The 18,526-nt window shown below is 35.7% G+C and overlaps 1 protein-coding gene across 2 annotated transcripts in view; it reads right to left on the reverse strand.

Annotated features, from left to right (window-relative positions):
- Positions 1-18,526, reverse strand: part of Elp4 (elongator acetyltransferase complex subunit 4) — a 227,365-nt gene that overhangs the window by 94,066 nt on the left and 114,773 nt on the right. For both annotated transcript variants that reach the window (XM_052183137.1, XM_052183138.1), the window contains exons 8-9: positions 18,017-18,125; positions 15,546-15,652 (exon numbers count right to left, since the gene is read on the reverse strand). In XM_052183137.1, the coding sequence (XP_052039097.1) occupies positions 15,546-15,652; positions 18,017-18,125 (216 nt within the window). The remainder of the gene's footprint in view (positions 1-15,545; positions 15,653-18,016; positions 18,126-18,526) is intronic.

The following is an 18,526-nucleotide window of genomic DNA, read 5'->3' on the forward strand; positions in this document are numbered from 1 at the left end:
TCAGCCAATGGACAAAACAGAAACAACAACCTTGAGACATTCAAGAAGCAGTAAAATCTTGTAAGACTCAACTACTAATAGGAAACCGCTGACTGATACTTGGTAATTAGGAGATATGAATTGGACATTTTAGGTAACATAAATATTGTAAACAATGAATATAGCTTTCAAGTTCACATTGAAACTTCTATAACAGTACTTTTAATGGCTGAAAGTATCACCCACCCACTCCTGAATAAAAAAGTTGAATAATATGGGAATAACGCCATTAAAACTTAGGAAAAGTAGATCGTGGTAGGGCACTTCCATAGCATGTGTAAGGCCCTAGAGTTAATCCCTGTGCCATCAACAAAACAAACAAAAAATTAAAATAAATACTGAGGGAGGGAAAAGGGAGACGATAATTACAAGCAGGGATAGCTGAAGCCCTGAGTCACAGATAGATGGATCTTCCCTAGCATATGGAATAGTCGTCATGTTCTCCCAGAGACAGTCAGCAACTATGCTCACCTCAGGCTCATAAAGAAGAGGGAAACCGTCAAGTGTGATTTCAGTCACAGGGAGGCCTGCTTGGGATATATCAGTAGCATGCAGTATCTCCTGATGGACAGTTTATTGCAGCCACACACTGCCACTTGGGGACCTTGAACTTACACAAAAGCTCCATTATTGTCACTGTCAAAAGGTACACAGGAAAAAAAAAGGTACACAGAAGACCAAGTTTGGTCAGCAGCAAGAAAGATGAATCAAAGAAAAAATAATGTCTAATTTGTATAATCAACATAAAAACTGAGAAGGATCTTGTAGTTGGTAACTACTTTTGAGTTTCAGCAAAGTTATATGCTATTATCTCAATTATCATTAATTATATTTATAAATATCATCACTGATAATATTTAAAATGTTTCTATACAGCAATGTACTTATAGAGATATACCTTAGAATCATACTTACTTTCTTACTCAAAATATTTATTTTCAACATGATTCAGAGTGAAGAATCTCTTTTTATATATAGAAATAAGCAGTAACCTTAAAAAATATTGGATCATGTTGTGTTTTACCTTTAGCTAAGTAGTCCAAAAAACACTTTAAAAGAGAAGACTTAGTTTTCTGGAAATATTTAAACATGCTAAAATCTTGTTCAGTCTGATAACTTTTAAAGAAAATCAGGATAAGAGTGCAAACTTAAAATATAGACTGATACAATAATGAATCCAAGGAATTTCTCAGATACTTGTAAGCACTGGAATGATGTATACTTATAAATGATACAACACATTATTCTATTAGCAAACACAAACTTTGCTATCTTTAAATCAGCCCCCACCCCATATTCTCACAAGGAATGTCCTCCAGTGTCAGTGCCTGAAGTGATCCGCTCTGACAAATCTAACAGCTCTCTCTGTGTCATTCCTAATGCACTTGTCACTCAGCATTATCCATCCTCATTAATGACAATGGGAAAGTTTATCTTGGGAACACGTTTTAAATCATCTACTCTTTACAATGGGACCATGAAATCTCTTACAAAACATGAGGCGGGAACTACTCTGACAACAAAGCCCCTTCCTGGCAGCTTTATTCTTAATTCCTGTTCAAGGAGTAATCTGTTTATTATAAAATCATACAGAACAATATATTAAACAGAATTTGAAACAAGAATAGCTAGTGTGATTTTCAAGCTTACAAGTATTTTTACAACATTTTTATTAAGCTGAAAACACTGATGAGCCTTTCCGTGTGGTTTCATGCAATCACGTTTTTTCCATTCTACCTTATATCAACCTTTGAAAAGGGGTTTTGCTTTGCCAAATTTTAAAATAAACAAATGACCTAGCTCTTATATATAGTAAAATGCAATAATTTGCATTACCTTAAAAGCAATTTATTTAGAAATAAAATATATCCAATTACAAATATCTAAAGTGCTGAAATACTCAAGTTTAACTAGTTATAACATAAAACAACCTAATTATCACCAATTTTTAACACAATAATTATACTATTTTAACACAATAATTACATTTTAAGCTGGAATATGTTGTTTTAATATTTTAAGAAATCTCTATAGTAAAAAAGACAGAAACAAAGTTAAACTTCTGGATCCACAGTACCTGCTGTTTTAATTTGACTTTTAATTCCAGACACATGTGGCTTTTGTATTTCTGTTGATAAAATAAATGCTTCTGGGAAATATGTCCTTAAGCCTCTTAATATTCTGGTATTGGAAGTTTAATGCTACATAGTCAGATTACATACAGTATAATAAAAACTATGAAATATTACATTCAATATTGACTTTTATCATTTTCAATCACTTAAAGGTATCTATATGATATATGCTAATAGAACTGGATATTAATAGTTCTTATTAATATTTAAATTGCATTAGCCTATATTTATAACAAAACATTTTAACTTTAGAATTTAAAATGGTTGATATTTTAAGTTGATGCTTTAAAGAGTTCATTTAAAAATGTGCTAACATTAAACAGGCTTCATGGTTAAATTCATGGTTAAAGTATATTATATATTTAATATAAAATATATAATATAAATTATAGACTACAATGAATACTATAAAACGTTCATTTGATATACGAGGATTAATAAAATACAATCTAAGGCTTCTGAAAATAATAGTTTTTCTTCCTATATTAGGTATTTGTTGTGAATCTAGGAATAGTGTCTAAAAAATAACTTTTTATGTACAGCTTTATAGACCAAGTTTAGCCTAATGGGTAGTGTCTGCTCCAGCACCTGAGTAATACTGGGAGAAACCAGTTCTTCAAGCTTCTAAGACAATGAACACCATAAACCACACAGAATACAACACACACACACACACACACACACAGAAGAGCAAGAGCAAGCTGGATTTGAGCATCTCAACTCTCCTTCCATTCTTACCTTTTATGAAATTTAACATTTTCACAAAATAGTAGTATGGCTTGAGAAAAACTAGGTATTTTCAGAAAGAGACTCTATTGATTTTACAAGTACAAATTACACATAGAAGAATTGTGCATTCACTGTTTTTCCAGTACAGGTGAATTTAAAGACTATAAATCATATTCTGCAACTATCAATTCTTTCAGTGAAATTTGCTTAAAGCATTAATACTGAGATTCTTCACAATAACTTTTCTGACAATAATCAGAAAGTAAATGGTTTTTTTTTGCCTGGGAAAACACAAATTTCAATTTAGTTATGTAGGACAAAGGAAGCATGGCAAACTAATTGTCTTCGTAACATCCAGTACAGTTTACTTAGACAACATCAGGGTTGGAATTGGACCATGGGTCATACCTGCAATAAGGGAAATGTGGCTTTATACCACCTCCCTTACACTGTAAACGGGGCCAAGCATAAGAAACCTTCAAGTAAATGGGAATGTTATAATCATGGGACATTAAAGCTGAGCAGAAATATGGTATTATGAAGAAATACATAGATCCTATTTCCCAAATACCTTTATCTAAGTTTTATTTTTTAAAAAATGTCAAATTAGCTACTGAATCAAGTTGCTATGAATTATGTTATAATAATAACAGTTGGAAATAATTGTTTTCATTTAAATTTTTATACAGATCAGGATGGCTTCTTAAGAAGGGACTCATAAGAAGCCAAACTAACGTAATGCTTTAAAATTGGGCTGTCTTAATTCAGAGTGGGACACCTGAACTAAGCACAGGGTCCCCAATGGAGGAGCTAGAGAAAGGACCCAAGGAGCTGAAGGGGTTTGCAGTGCATAGGAGGAACAATAATATGCATCAACCAGTACCCCCAGAGCTTCCAGGGACTAAACCACCAACCAAAGAGTACACATAGAGTTACCCTTGGCTCCAGATGCATAGGCAACAGAGGATGGCCTTGTTGGATATCAAAAGGAGGAGAGGCCATTGGTCCTGGGAAGGCTTGATGCCACAGTGTAGGGGAATACCAGGACAGGGAAGTGGGAGTGGGTTGATTGGGGAACAGGGGGAGGGGGGATGGGTTAGGGAATTTTTGGGGGTGGGGAGAAACCAGGGAAGGGGACAACATTTGAAATGTAAATAAAGAATATATCTAATGAAAAAATTAAAAAAAATTGGGCTGTCTCATGTGCATCAAGACAGTCAAAAGGAGATTCTTTGATAGTTACAGATTCCCACATTATGGAAGTAATATGAATTCCTTTATCATAAAAACATAGGATAAATGTACAATATTTACACTGTTGTATTCTAATCCCATTTTATACAATCATCTCATCTAGTAAGTCACAAGTTCTACAAATCTCTATATTTTTCCTTTTAAATACCAGAGAAACATAGACAACAAAATCAGTCACATTTGCCACAGAAAACTAGGTGTATCAACTAGTGGGTCAAAAAATTAAGGAACTAATGGGTCAAAAAGTAGGCTGGGAAGCATAGGCCTTGAAAGGAAAGAATTAGAAATGATTCCCATTTGGTTTTACAATATAAACTAAACCCAGCAGCTCGCAATAGGACCTGGATTGGAGATTCATAACTGACCTTTGTGAATTTGAAAATTTTATTATTAAACCTCCCTTTCTCTTTCCTCTTTCCTCCATTTCTATCTCTGGCTGGCTTCGAACTTGCTATGAAGACCGGTCAGCCTTGAACTCACAAGATATCTGCCTGCCTTTGCCTTTTGAGTGTTGCAATTAATGGTGTATACCTCCATGCCTGACTTATATTAACTCTTTCAAGATTAAGCATCCCAATAAAGTTCACAGGTAACAAGATAATGAAATGGTATAAGTATATCAAGAAATGATAAGTATATCAATTATGCATTGTTAATTAAAAACTCCCTCATTGAATATTGGTATTTAAAGCACAGTTCTATTTCATATCGCTGACGACAACTCATTATATTGCCTGCTATGTGTTGAGAGTTGCTTTGCTTATGCAAAACCTTAGAGGTCTATTATCTCTCCAAGGAAAGTGTTTTAGTACATTAAAGCATTCCACAGAGTTTGTAAAGCTGAAACTGCTGTAGTGAAAAGCATCAGGAGGGCATTTACTCACCCAACTCTTCAGTCAGTACTTACTAAGCACCAATTAGTACTGAACCAAAAAAAGGTGGTGAAATGATGAATCAGACAGGCCTTTTTGCAGTATTATTATACCCCTAAAGATTCCTATGTTCTCAAAGCTTTAACACTATAAAAGGGACTGTAGAGACACATAATGTTTTCACTACAGTGAAGTGTGGCAGCAAAAGCAGAACCCTGCAGAGTGGAAACCAAAGCCAGGTAAGAAGCAGGGAAGATCAGTAAGGACATGGCCACCTTTTGAGCAGCCTTAGAATTGCTATAGATTAACAGGTCTACATGGACTTAAAGGATATTTTGTTATTATATATTTGACTTTTTAAGTCCAAAACTATGGGAAATTGCTTTCTTTGTTCTTTCTGTTATGTTTCCCTATGCAGCTCAGGCCAGCCTCAAATACAATCCTCTTGTCTCAGCTTCCTGAGTTGTATGTGTATTAAAATTATATGTTTATACCATTATGTCTGGCTTGTAAATTAATTTTTCTTAACCTAGAAGATTTTGTTTGATGTGAATTAGAAATGTAATCCTTTAAAGAGATTTTGTTTATTGTTATTATGCAATGTGCACGGGTGCTTGTCTGTGTGTGTGCCTGTGCATCATGTGCATGCCTAATGGTTCTGAAGCCTGGAAGGTTCAGATCCCCCTGTCAGTCTAGAGTTACAGACTCTTGTGAACTGCTATGCGGGTGATGAGAACAGAACATGGGACCTCAGAACGAGCAGCCAGAGCACTTTGACACTGAGCCTTCTCTTCAGCCCTTTGGTGTTGGTTTTGACAGCACAGTCATCCCTTCCTGAGACCCCCATTTCCTCAAATTAAGCATGGGTGGTTGCCATTTACTGAGTGTCCAAATACAGAGGTAATAAGGTATGAGGTGCTGGGGAAATTTATCAGTATAGTTCTATAATTATTTTTAAATGCTGTTCTTAGTATAGGTCTTATGCAAACTAGGTAAGCACGTTATCATTGAACTAAAGTTCTATTCCCTGAAGTTTAATTTTATTGAAACTAAAAATGATTTTACCTCATAAATATCTTTCATATGTAAAATTTAAGTTTGTTTAAATTGCTACAAAGATTAAAATATATCATTAGTTTTACTTTTATTCTTAAGTATTAATTTACTAAAATGCCAGGTTATGGATTTTATTAATTACAGATTATTACAATATATATACAACTGACTTTTACCTGTCCAAGGAGTCTTCATTATGAAGTTTATTTATATTTTGAACTCACAGAGATATGCCTGCCTCCTGAGTGCTGGAATTGAAGGTGTCCCTACTACACCTACTAATATCATGTTTTCTTAGTGAAGCAATATCTTCATATTTTTCAGTGACTTAATTTTTTTAGATTAATACTTTGCTATTATAGGATTTATTGCTTAATTTTACTTAAAGGTAGTACTCAAATAACTTCAAGAAATATTTGTAAAAGAGTAGCTTCAAACTAGCAGTTAAATTTTCATTAGAACTTTGTTTCTAATCTTGAAAGGTGAGGTTAAAAATTGGTGATCAGGAAAATGGAATTTAAACATAATTCATGAGTTACACATGCCTTAATTATCTCACAGGATAATATTTGAAGCTATGAATATTACATTTAAAAATAATTTAGAAAAACATAAAATACAAAAGCATTAACTAATTATGAGCAAATTACTATTTTTAAAGTAACTTGGAAACACCTTTTTAATACGTGTATATTTGATACATTTATTCTAGGCATCGTTTATGTTTCTACATCAGCAGCATAGCCAATTGCTGGCTTAGTCCAAAGGGATCTTGCACATGCACTAGTGTACACATTGCTTTAAAAAGATAAAAGATGTGGGGAGTTATATACCTTTCTCCAAGTCAGTATCCTGTGAGTTATTCTTGTTAAACCGTCATCTTCTGGCTCCTGTGCAGAATTCCACTAGAAAGCACACTATCATTGAGCTAAATTTCCATTCTCTGACGTTTAAATTTACTGAAACTAAACCGACTTTATCTCATATCTCTCATATGTAAAATTTAAGTTAAATTATATGTTACATGTTAAGTATGCTATAAGATTTAGGAACTCACTTAACCATTGTTTATTAAAACAATCGTCACCATCACTACCACCACCACCACCACCACCACTAACACCATGACCATCTCTACAACCACCACCACCACTAACACCATGACCATCTCCACAACCACCACCACCACTAACACCACCACCACCACCACTAACACCCCCCCCCACCACCACCACTCACCATCTCCACAACCACCACCACCACTAACACCATGACCATCTCCACAACCACCACCACCACCACCACCACCACCACCACCACCACCACCACTAACACCCCCCCCCCCACCACTAACACCATGACCATCTCCACAACCACCACCACCACTAACACCACCACCACTACCACCACCACCACTCACCATCTCCACAACCACCACCACCACCACCACCACTCACCATCTCCACAACCACCACCACCACCACCACTCACCATCTCCACAACCACCACCCCCACCACCACTAACACCACCACCACCACCACCACCCCCCCCCCACCACCACTCACCATCTCCACAACCACCACCACCACCACCACAAGTCGTGTTAAGGGTTTTTGCTTCTGGGACAAATACAAGTGTTTCACAGTGGTGTTTTTCTTTTTTTTTTTTTTTTTAAATAGATCTATAACCATCATGTTCCATTATTTTACCAGCGAGTAAATGTATAGTTCAGACAGTTTAAGCAACTTACCAAAGTCAACAAGGCCCTAAGTGGCAGCAGGGACAGACTAGCCTGTCTTGTTCCTAACCCTGTGCCCTTAACTGTGGTTTGCTGTGCCCCAACTGGTACAGTCCACATCTTTACACAAATGTATGTTTCAGTGTAATAATCAATCATTCCACAGCTCTAGCACATAGTCAAAATGCATGTCAAAGAATTGTACTTTATGAAATGTACTTTAAAAACCCATCATGAGCCGGGCAGTGGTGGCACATGTCTTTAATCTCAGAATTTGGGAGGCAATCACTTCTAATGGTTTTATGAAGGACGTTATGAAATTATGTTGCATTGCTCTTGACTGTTATATATATAATCATATACATAATTGGGGTAAAAATACTGTTACTTCCTCCCTTTTTATTTTTTTGTGGTATCAGATGCATAGTTTATTATGGAAAAATATTCCAGGAAACACTATTTTTTAAGTATGCTAATTTCTCAATTCTCCATTTTTTTGTATTCTATATATAATCCCCTACTTTAATCAACTATTTTTATGTAATTAAAAGGTATTTCAAATTTAATTCCATTGTATTGTATTTAAGCTCTGTATTTGATGCTCCAACACTGTATTATATTTAAGTCCTATAGTTGATACTGCAAAGATAACATAAAATAATTTAGAAAAACATAAGATATAAAGATATTTTAACTAATTATGAGCAAATTAGTCATAATTATCAAAATTCTTAAGCCTGATAGCTTTTCAGTATAATTCTGCACAGGAGCCAGAAGACCAAGATTTATCATGAATAACCACAGGAGACTGATTTAGGGAAGGCTATATAACTCTCTAAATCTTTTATCTTTTTATAGAAAGATATGTACACTAGTGCATGTGCAAGATCCCTATAAGGATAAAATAGAAATTTACTATGCTGCTGTATGTAGAAACATAAACAATGCCTAGAATAAATGCATCAAGTACATGCTTCTATAGATAATTTAAAAAATAGCAGTTAACATTTAACAAATATTCATGGAATTAATAAATATGTATGTTGAAGATTTAGTTTTGAACAAGAATAATATGTCCCTATTTCTAGGGACCTAACATTTTAGAGGTAAGATAAACAAGCAAAGGAGCTGATAAGCATATATGCATTATAGCAACATACCCACCACACTGCAAATTAAAATAGTGTATATGTTTGCAAATAACACTGCAGTTCTGGTGGGCTAGTGAATGCTTTCAAAGGAAGGGAACAAAGTGGAACATCAATAGTCCCACAGTCAAATGATGTGAAAAGGCCTTGAAAGGACTGGAAGGCTGAATATTTTGGACATTTACTGTGCAAGGGTATTGAGGGCAATGACTAACTTAGGGAAGTTTGGGGGCAGAGTATCCACAAACTTCCCTGTGCCACAAACAAGCTCATGGAAACCATATTTATCAAGCATGATAATCTGAAACACATTGGAGGACACACTAGTAGAATATATGATCTTGTGTTCTAGAAATTTAACAATACAACTTGGCAGGGAGCTAGGCCAGGTGTGATTTGCCATCACTTGTTTTCTTTTTCTGTCTTTCTCTGACACATAAGTGACACACTGTGGGAGGAAGTGTTTCAAAGCTATTGTGTAAACGGGGTAAATTCTGCTACAGTTCTGTGAAGACTTCAAGAAATTCTTAAAGTACTGAAATATAATTTTTGTGGAGCCAAAGCACAGAATGCAGAAGTGTTCATGCCTACAAATGTTAGGAAGGAGGAGAAGAGATTTCTGTCTCTTTGCAGCTTTCGCAGCTCTCTTTGTTCTATCAGCATGGTTTCAAAGTGGAGATGGCTGAACCACAAGCACTGGGAATCTTCATGAATTCATGACTGAAAAGTGTAAACAGTTTTGAAATATTTGAATTTGGCTTTGTGAAATCACTAACCGGATGATGCTCAAATTTCTTGCATTTAACATAGTTATGAATAAATATACATAAAAGGCAAGGATAGGAGGGTGCAGTTCAGGGCAGAGGGCTTGCCTAGCATGTGTGAGGCCATGGGTTTGATTACTAGTATTGCTAAAAACAAAGTACAATATAAAACAAGAGATTCTGGGCTGAATAGAAAAGAGCTTTATATATAAAGTCATTACAATAAAGATATTATAAGAGATTGAGACATTAAAACAGGATTCGTTTGCTCTAAGTAATTATAAAGTCAATAGCCTCAGTCTTACTAACCACACAGAGACCTGAAGACATCTAATAGTCCAACATGAATTGACCTTGCCTTGCCAATAAAGCAACGATGCTCTGCCAGCCGGGCTCCCAGGAAGCACATGAAATGAACACAAAAGCAAACGGGCTTCCTGCTGCCCGAGGGAGAGTCAGCAAGATGGCATTTTCAATCATTTGGAATAATACGAAAGCAGCCTTAGGCTTTTCTCAGAATGGAAACATGTCACTAACACTGCAATACTTCAACAAATCAGAATGCAGAGGAACGAACATTTACACAATCCCATTCTACAAAGGGCACTTTACTCAACATCTAAGTGGAAAACAATTATAAGGAAATTTCAGAAAAATTGTCAGTGAACATAAATGACTAAGGGAAAAATGTTTTTTTCCCTTTCAACACACTTAATAGATTTTTAAAAAGCTTACCACTTAGAAACAATTTCCTTTTCCAGTCTCCTTATTACTGTAAAGAAACTTAGATGAAGCACTAAGTGAAAAGTTTGGTATTCAAGCTGCCAGGAAGAAATACCCATCATTCCTCAACATAGCACCAGCTTACTGTAAGAGCTGATCAAAAGGAATATGTTTTCACAACATTTATATAGGAAGTAAAAAAATACTTTAAATGTTTTGGAAAATTATCTAATCAGTGTGCTTTTAGTATATGTCTAATCATGTAGCCATCTTTGGTCAATCATCAAAAATATCAAAGGCAAATTGGCATGACTCAACCCTAACTTTCATACCGCATGATTGTGTCGTGTAAGCTTGTTTTGTGTGAGAGCTGCTGTGGTTCAGCAGAGAGATTAACTACCGGACCTAAGCTGGCCTCCAAACCTTGCCCTGCTGATGCCTCTGGCTCTTTGAAGTCTGACCATCATACCTGGCAAGGCAACAGTGGGAACTAGGACAGTGTCAGATCTAATCAAATTGCTCGCTGCAGCATAGCTAACTACAGGCTTCACTAATTGGCCCAATTGAGGATTATACCTTTTGCTACAGATTCACGGCAATAATTTAGTTAAATGATGTCCCCCTCCCTTATCTCTTCTAATTAAGATTCCAAAGTTGGAAGAAATAGGATTAGACAGAGTCTCACAACTGTGTTCCCCTTAAAGTGGTATGTACTTTTGATAGGTTCACTATGGCAATGTAAAATATATGTAGTAAGAATTAAACCAACTTCTAGAGAGTCTAAGAATCTGTGACATTGCTCTTTGCCTAGATGACTAAGAAATTAAAGTGAAAACATTGGTATTGTACATTTAAAATATGAGCATATCAATGCAGCAGTGTAGGGGAACACCAGGACAGGGAAGTGGGAAGGGGTGGATTGGGGAACAGGGGTAGGAAAGAAGGTTTATGGGACTTTGGGGGAGGGGGATCCAGGAAAGGGAAAAATCACTTGAAATGTAAATAAAGAATATATAGAATAAAAAATAAAATATGAGCATATAAAAATTACTATTCTTATAGAATGTCAAATTTTTTGTGTGTATGAGAGACTGGGCACACACTTCCAGGTACAGTCAGCTTGCATGTACAAGTGGAGGCCAGACAGTAACACTGGGCATTCTCCTCTATTACTTTTTGGCTTTATATTTTGAGACAGGGTCTCTCAATGAGCTTGGAGCTTACTCTTTTGACTACAATAGCAGGCCAGTGAGCCTCAGGGTCCATCTGTGTCTGCCCTCCCTGTGTGGGGTTACAGGCATGCATGGCCACATCTGGGTTTATGTGTGTCTGGGGACCAAGTTCAGGTCCTCATGTCTATGTAGGAAGCATCCTATCCAACTGGGCCATCGCTTTTCTTAGGTTTATTTTTGAAAAGTGATTTCATTCAGATGAATAGGAACTTATATATTCAAAATTTCAGTTTTGTTATTGGCAACTAATTTATACAGTAACCAGTATTTTTCAAGGACATTGTCAGAAAAATATTAGCCTATATGGCCCATGATAGGATCCTTACTAGGATTTGAAATGATTTCAGTGACATCATTGTGAATTCATAGGCTAGTTTCCTTCTCTTGCTTCATCTTTGGGTATATTAAACATATTTCACTCCCCTACTTATTAAAAACTGGAAAGGCCATAGAAAATAAATACAGAAAAGTAAATATAGATCTGACGATACTATGCAACAATCTGAACTGTTAATATCATCATAGCGACTATTGGCCTATGGGACTTTATACTTTGCAAAATGTAAACATTTTAGTTAATTCTATGAAGCAACATCAAGCTATATTATCATGAAGCTAATTTACAGTAATAATACATGGAATTTTGGTGTTAACAGTTAAGAATGAATCTATTCAGCAAATACACCAAGAACAGCTAGTTTATAATAACTGGTTGGTTGAGTATTTTGTAAGGAAAAAAAAGCCTTGGTGGCTGTAGAGTCATTGAAGTCTTATCTTCTTAACTGGGAGCAGCTATCACAAGGCAAGCTTGAATAAGCTCAATTTGCTTTGGTAGTCTCTATGGTCTCAATATTCACTCTATAAGACCCAGATATACTAATTATTATGTTTGGACCAGTTCAAATCTCTCTAATTGTTCTTCATCTATTTGCTGAACATTAGTAGTTATAGGATGTACTTTTTGTGAATTTCAGCACAACTCAATTGTCATACTTCGCAACTTGAATCTAGAAACTGTGAAGCTCAGAGCTGAAAAACTGTCCCATAAGGAAGCATTTTTTTGTAATAATTTTATAGATGCTGCATTGAATGTAGTAATATATTATCACTAGTTAGAAAATTAAATTAGTAGAATGTGAAAGCTGAAAATACAAAATGATATTCATGGAAAATGTTTCTATACCACCAAATTCAATGCAGCCATACTTCAGATCCTAAAAACTATTATCAGTTCATCCTAGTTATAAAAAGTTTAGTTAATGATAATACTGACAGTATTAAAGTAAAACAAATTGCCACACAGAAAGATCATAAGTTTAGAAAGTCAATTCAGTTCAGTGCTGAGGCTAGTACAAAGTTACAAATCCTAGAGAGTGGAGCTTCTGTGGTTAGTACATATGTATGTAGGGCTCCAGTGTCTGCACTGTGGTCAGCATTCTGCTGTGCTTTTCATAAGGGCCAATATATGCAGCTTTATAGTTACAGGAAATTATAACAATCTATTGTGATAAATATTTCCTTCTGAATCAGAAATACTTGAATGAACACCAATATGTACTCTAAGAGGGAAAAAACACCATTCTGTCTTTGAGTCACTCCAAGTTGGCAAAGCCTGGAGTTGCTTCACCTGTCATACACAAAGGCCAAAGGCTGCATAGGCTTTAATAGCACCCCTCCCCTCTCTACTTTTTGCCTCCATCCACCCCTCATTTGTGACTCATGTAACTGTAGGAACATCCTAATAAGTGTGCCTGCATGGAGACAGAACTTATGCTTTATCTATTGAGCCAGGCTTTGCTTCTGGGAATAACATACAATTCAATGCCTAAGACAAGACCACTTCAGGATTTTCAGAGGAGTACAACTTGCATTTTACTTTTTTTTTTTTTAAATCAGATTAATGTACTTCTACTACTTTTGTCATTTAAAATGTAAATTTTAAATTTACACTGAATCTTAATTTTATAAACCCTCAAATCCTTACTGATTATATAAAAATGACAAAGGATTTGATTGACTGTACTGAATATTAACTTCTTAAAAAGGTGATTTTATTTTTGTTCTCAAAGACTGCTTCCAAACCACAAGGTGAGAGTTATGATTCCTTTAGTTTGTATAACAACAAGACGCCTGTGTGGCTAACTGGCATTCGCCACTAGGACCTACTGCTATTCAGGACGTGGGTTCATCTGACACCACGCAGGACATTTCTGTGCTCGCCATGAGACACTGAGCAAGGTCAGAAACAGGATTCACACGATCATCCAATTGAGGGCACAATAACTTTTCCACTGAGGAATTCTTGCTTAATTTGCACATAATAGAAATGATACCATAGACTTGGTTTCAAAAATATTGGGAATTTTGGAAGAATAACCATGTAGAGGGAAAAATTTATATTTGAAAAATAAATTCAACTTAAAAAATGGAAGTGTACTTTTCTAGGCAATCAGCTAAAACCTAGCTCTTTAAATATTTAAGAGGGTAAGTCACTCAGTATTCCATCAGAAAAGCTGAGACAATGCTGGCACAGTTACAGTCTTGGATCTATTTTGATGGTATCTTTTGAGAAGTAAAGCAAATTAACTCAAGAATTACTATGAATCACTACACACTCCTCTTTGGGCTTTAAGTGGCTTTTGAAGGGAGTATTCCCCAGATGAGGAACTTGTAACACTCCTGCAGAGATGACCTGCCCAAAGAACTGGCTGCCTGATTAACTATTAACTGCTCTCAATAGGATTAGATAATTAAGGACATTGATGACCATTAATTAGGAGGAGGGCACATTAATTTGTCACAGGATAGGACTGTTATGATGATTTATAGGTTAGTGCTACTTGTAAACGTGAAGGGACAGAGAAAAAGAGAGAGCCATTAAGTTACCTTATCAAGTGGCCAGCTTAAAGAGGGCAGAGGGTCAGAGAAGGGCCAAAGTGGTCACTTTAAGGGTGAAGTCCCAAACACCAAAGCAGTGCCAAGCCACATTGATGATTGTTTGGTGATGAAGTTAAAAATATGCTAATTTATTGGTAGTAATTCTCCCTTTTTATGGTTTCAAGCAGTTAAGACAAGTGGCCTGCTTAAGAGCTTTTCATTTGAAAAGAGATTAAACAAAATGGTTTGTCAAGGCAGTTTGGCTGTTTTATGTCTTTGTTTAAAAAAAATTGCACCAACTATACTGATAACTATCACACTACCCAAAGCCATCTCTCTGAACATTTAATTCATTAATAAATATATCAACTCTAATTGCTTAATAGTTCCTGTTCATTTGCTCTTTAGCAAGATTGAACTGAAATAATTCTTTTGTATTGCTTTCTGTCATCCTGCTTGCAGAAAGGTCACACAATGCACACGTAGAAAATTTACTTACAGCCACTCGTATAACTCATACCTTGTTTAATTCAACATTTTAAAAATTAAATGTAATCTCCCTGATATTAAAAACCAAACCAAACCAAATAAAACAAACAAAGAAACCTTTATGAGACAGGGATAAAACTTGCTATCCATACACAGTTTGGGTAGCATTCATATTCCACACACAGTAAGCACAGCTCATTAACATTTAATTAAATGCTTTTGAAAGCCTTGGAGATCCACGATGTATTTATCATTTGAGTTTGGAGTTTATTTTTAATAGCTATTAAAGACTTTTTTTTTTTTTTTGCTGTACCTGAATAAAAATACATGATTAGAATGGAGGAAAATATAACAAAAATTGGTTTGTTATAACAAAAGTACTTAATTTGTAGCCTGAAACGTTTAGATATTTTATTACAGTGAAAAATCAGGCATGAGAGGGACCATTTACCTTAAGACAGTAAACTAAAACATAAAAAGTCTCTTACCTCAATGGTGAACAGCTTCCTTTTTAACTTAAAAGCTAAGTCTTTGACATCCGATTCATCACAAGTCAAGTTATTAAGCCGAGGAATCTTCCGTATATGGATCAAACCTCATGGAAAGGAAATTAAAAGAGAAAGCCTTAAGTGCTGTCATCAGAGGCATAAATTAAGGAGTATTACAGCAGAATCTGTACATTTACACACAAGCATCCTCCTTTAAAAACTGGAGCTGACTACCAGGAGCAGTGAAGCAAACGGGGTGATTATACTCAAGTATTCAAGCAGAATAAGATAAACAGAAACCCTTGAGCGAGGAAAACTAATTGCACTTTGGTACAGGAATACAGATGTAAAGAGGGACCTTAATACTTGTCAAAACTACGGCCGGCCTGTATGTGATTCTTTTTCGTATTTACAGTAAGCAAATATGGCTATCACCTTGCATGCTGCCCACAGCATCACTCAGCAATCTTTATTTTATTAAATGCACCAGTAAGCAGCCAGCAAAACAAGGCTTTTGGGTTACTGATAACCTGCAAAACACCAATAAAAAGTATTTCATTTTGTGCACTGAACAAACTATTGAAGAAAACTACACTTCAGCATGGTCTAGGATCAATCGTTAGTCTGTCTGCCTTCCGGAAACGCTGACTTTTATGGCATGTTAGGCCTGTATGTGGCCATTAGAAGCTCTGCAGCAGTGCTAGGTAAACCGTGAGCGCTGGGCCTCATCAGCAGAAACACTTGCTAATCTTTACTGACAAGGCACTGGATGGCTTTTGTGTAGTTTCTGACTAAACTAGGGGTCAGTTCCCACAGATGAAGACATGGGAGGTTCTTCAGCACATCTTTTTGCCTGACTCAGCTCATATTTAAAATCACCATGTCAGGGATACTGATCCTCGAACATGGGATAAGAGACCCCAAATGTCAGACCAGAGTAGACAGACCTCATTTACAGGACTGCTTGCTTCTGTGTGTGGGTGTGTGCTAATGTGTGCATGCATTCAGATTTAGAGTATGCTACAAACATTTTCTTCCAAGTAATTCCCCAAAATAAATATGCTTACATTTCAAATACAATATGATAATAAATTATTTGAAAATTCCATAGAATACACTGTGATCATTATTTATGACCTACTTCTCATTAATAGCTAGTAACAATTAAACATCTCATACATACTTATTTAGTAAATAAAGTATGCTTAATAGAAATAAGGACAGCACATTTCTCATTTTTCTCTTATGGTACATGTACTTGTTAGGGAATTATTAAGATAGGGGGACTTATATAATTCATTAATTATTTTATTCTCAGGTCCTTCTTATAAGAAAGTTTACAAATATAATTACTCATGAGGGATAATTTACTCATCCAGAGATTTCAGCACAAAGAATGACAGTTCAACTTTTGAAATGTTTTAAGCAAAATGTATTTAGAATATAAACCACAATTTCAGTAAGTTTATAAATGAACACTTATAAATGATAAATGTAACTTATAATGCACAAAGCAGGAGGTTCAATCTCCAGCATCAAAATCAAATCAAATCAAATCAAATCAAATCAAATCAAATCAAATCAAAGCAAAGCAAAGCAAAGCAAAGCAAAGCAAAGCAAAGCAAAGCAAAGCAAAGCAAAGCAAAGCAAAGCAAAGCAAAGCAAAGCAAAGCAAAGCAAAGCAAAGCAAAGCAAAGCAAAGCAAAGCAAAGCAGACCAGACCAGACCAGACCAGACCAGACCAGAGCAGACCAGACCAGAGCAGACCAGACCAGAGCAGACCAGACTAGAGCAGATTAGACCAGAGTAGACCAGACCAGAGCAGACCAGACCAGAGCAGACCAGACCAGACCAGACCAGATCAGACCAAAACAAAACAAAACTGTAACATAGAAAAATGTCCAATCATTTTTTTCTGGGTGTATGTCAGGGTGACAAGGTATTAAGTATCTCCCTTTTAAAGTGCGAGTACTGGGGGCTGAACCTATACCCTTGTGCATATTGGGAAAATGCTCTACCAATGAGCAACATCTCAGTCTAGGATGTACCTTACCACATAGCTAGTATTATAAACTATAAACCTGTATATATACAGAAATGCTGGTACACTGTTACAGTGTGAGTATTTGTTATTCAAAATGCTTAAGACCAGAGGTAGTTCATACTGTGCATCTTAAAATTAGGGACATCTGTAAATATACTTATTTCAAACATGGCTGATTTTACATAAACCTTAAGCCACTGGCATAATACTTCAGAACCCGGGTTTGACTACTTTCAGTCATCATAATCTGCAATCTTAGTTTGACAAATAGCTGAAAGAAAATATTAACCAGGAGGGAAAAATATTTAACGATGGAATAAAATAAGTACCATGTTATAGCAAATGTTCTAATTAGACCAGAAGGATGCTTTCATGTACGTGAGAAGCACTCAGGACATGTTCTTTTCATGATAAAGATGATACTTACCATGATAATCCTTATACAATGGGTTGGTTTCTTTCTCTGAACCAATAAAAGATTCCAGACCAACTACTGTATCTGACAAATTTCTCAGGCGAGTAGTAATTGATTTATTCTGAAAAACATGGAAATGAAACACTTATAATTAATTACAAAATAAAACATTTACGCAGTGCTACTATACCATCTTGAATACAAATCTTAGTGGCGGTAAGAAACATTAATAAATAAAAGTTAAATGTACTACAGTCTGAAAAACATATGAAATAGTCTCCTAGCTGAGTGATTTGATCTACATAGGTATTCTATGTTAATTGAAGAGTTCAAGACAAGGCAATACTTTGTAGCAAACATTACGTATTATTTCTTTGGCCTACTGAGGGAGGCTACACTTTGCTTTTTCTCATGACTTTGCTCCTGTGCACTGGAGAACTTGGCAGACAATGGGACTGAGAAGGAGAGATGGCACACCACAAGCATGTGAGAGGCTCACTGATGCCCATCAGCATGGACTGG

This window comes from Apodemus sylvaticus, chromosome 5, assembly GCF_947179515.1.
Source record: "Apodemus sylvaticus chromosome 5, mApoSyl1.1, whole genome shotgun sequence".
In the NCBI taxonomy this organism is placed as follows: Eukaryota; Metazoa; Chordata; class Mammalia; order Rodentia; family Muridae; genus Apodemus; species Apodemus sylvaticus.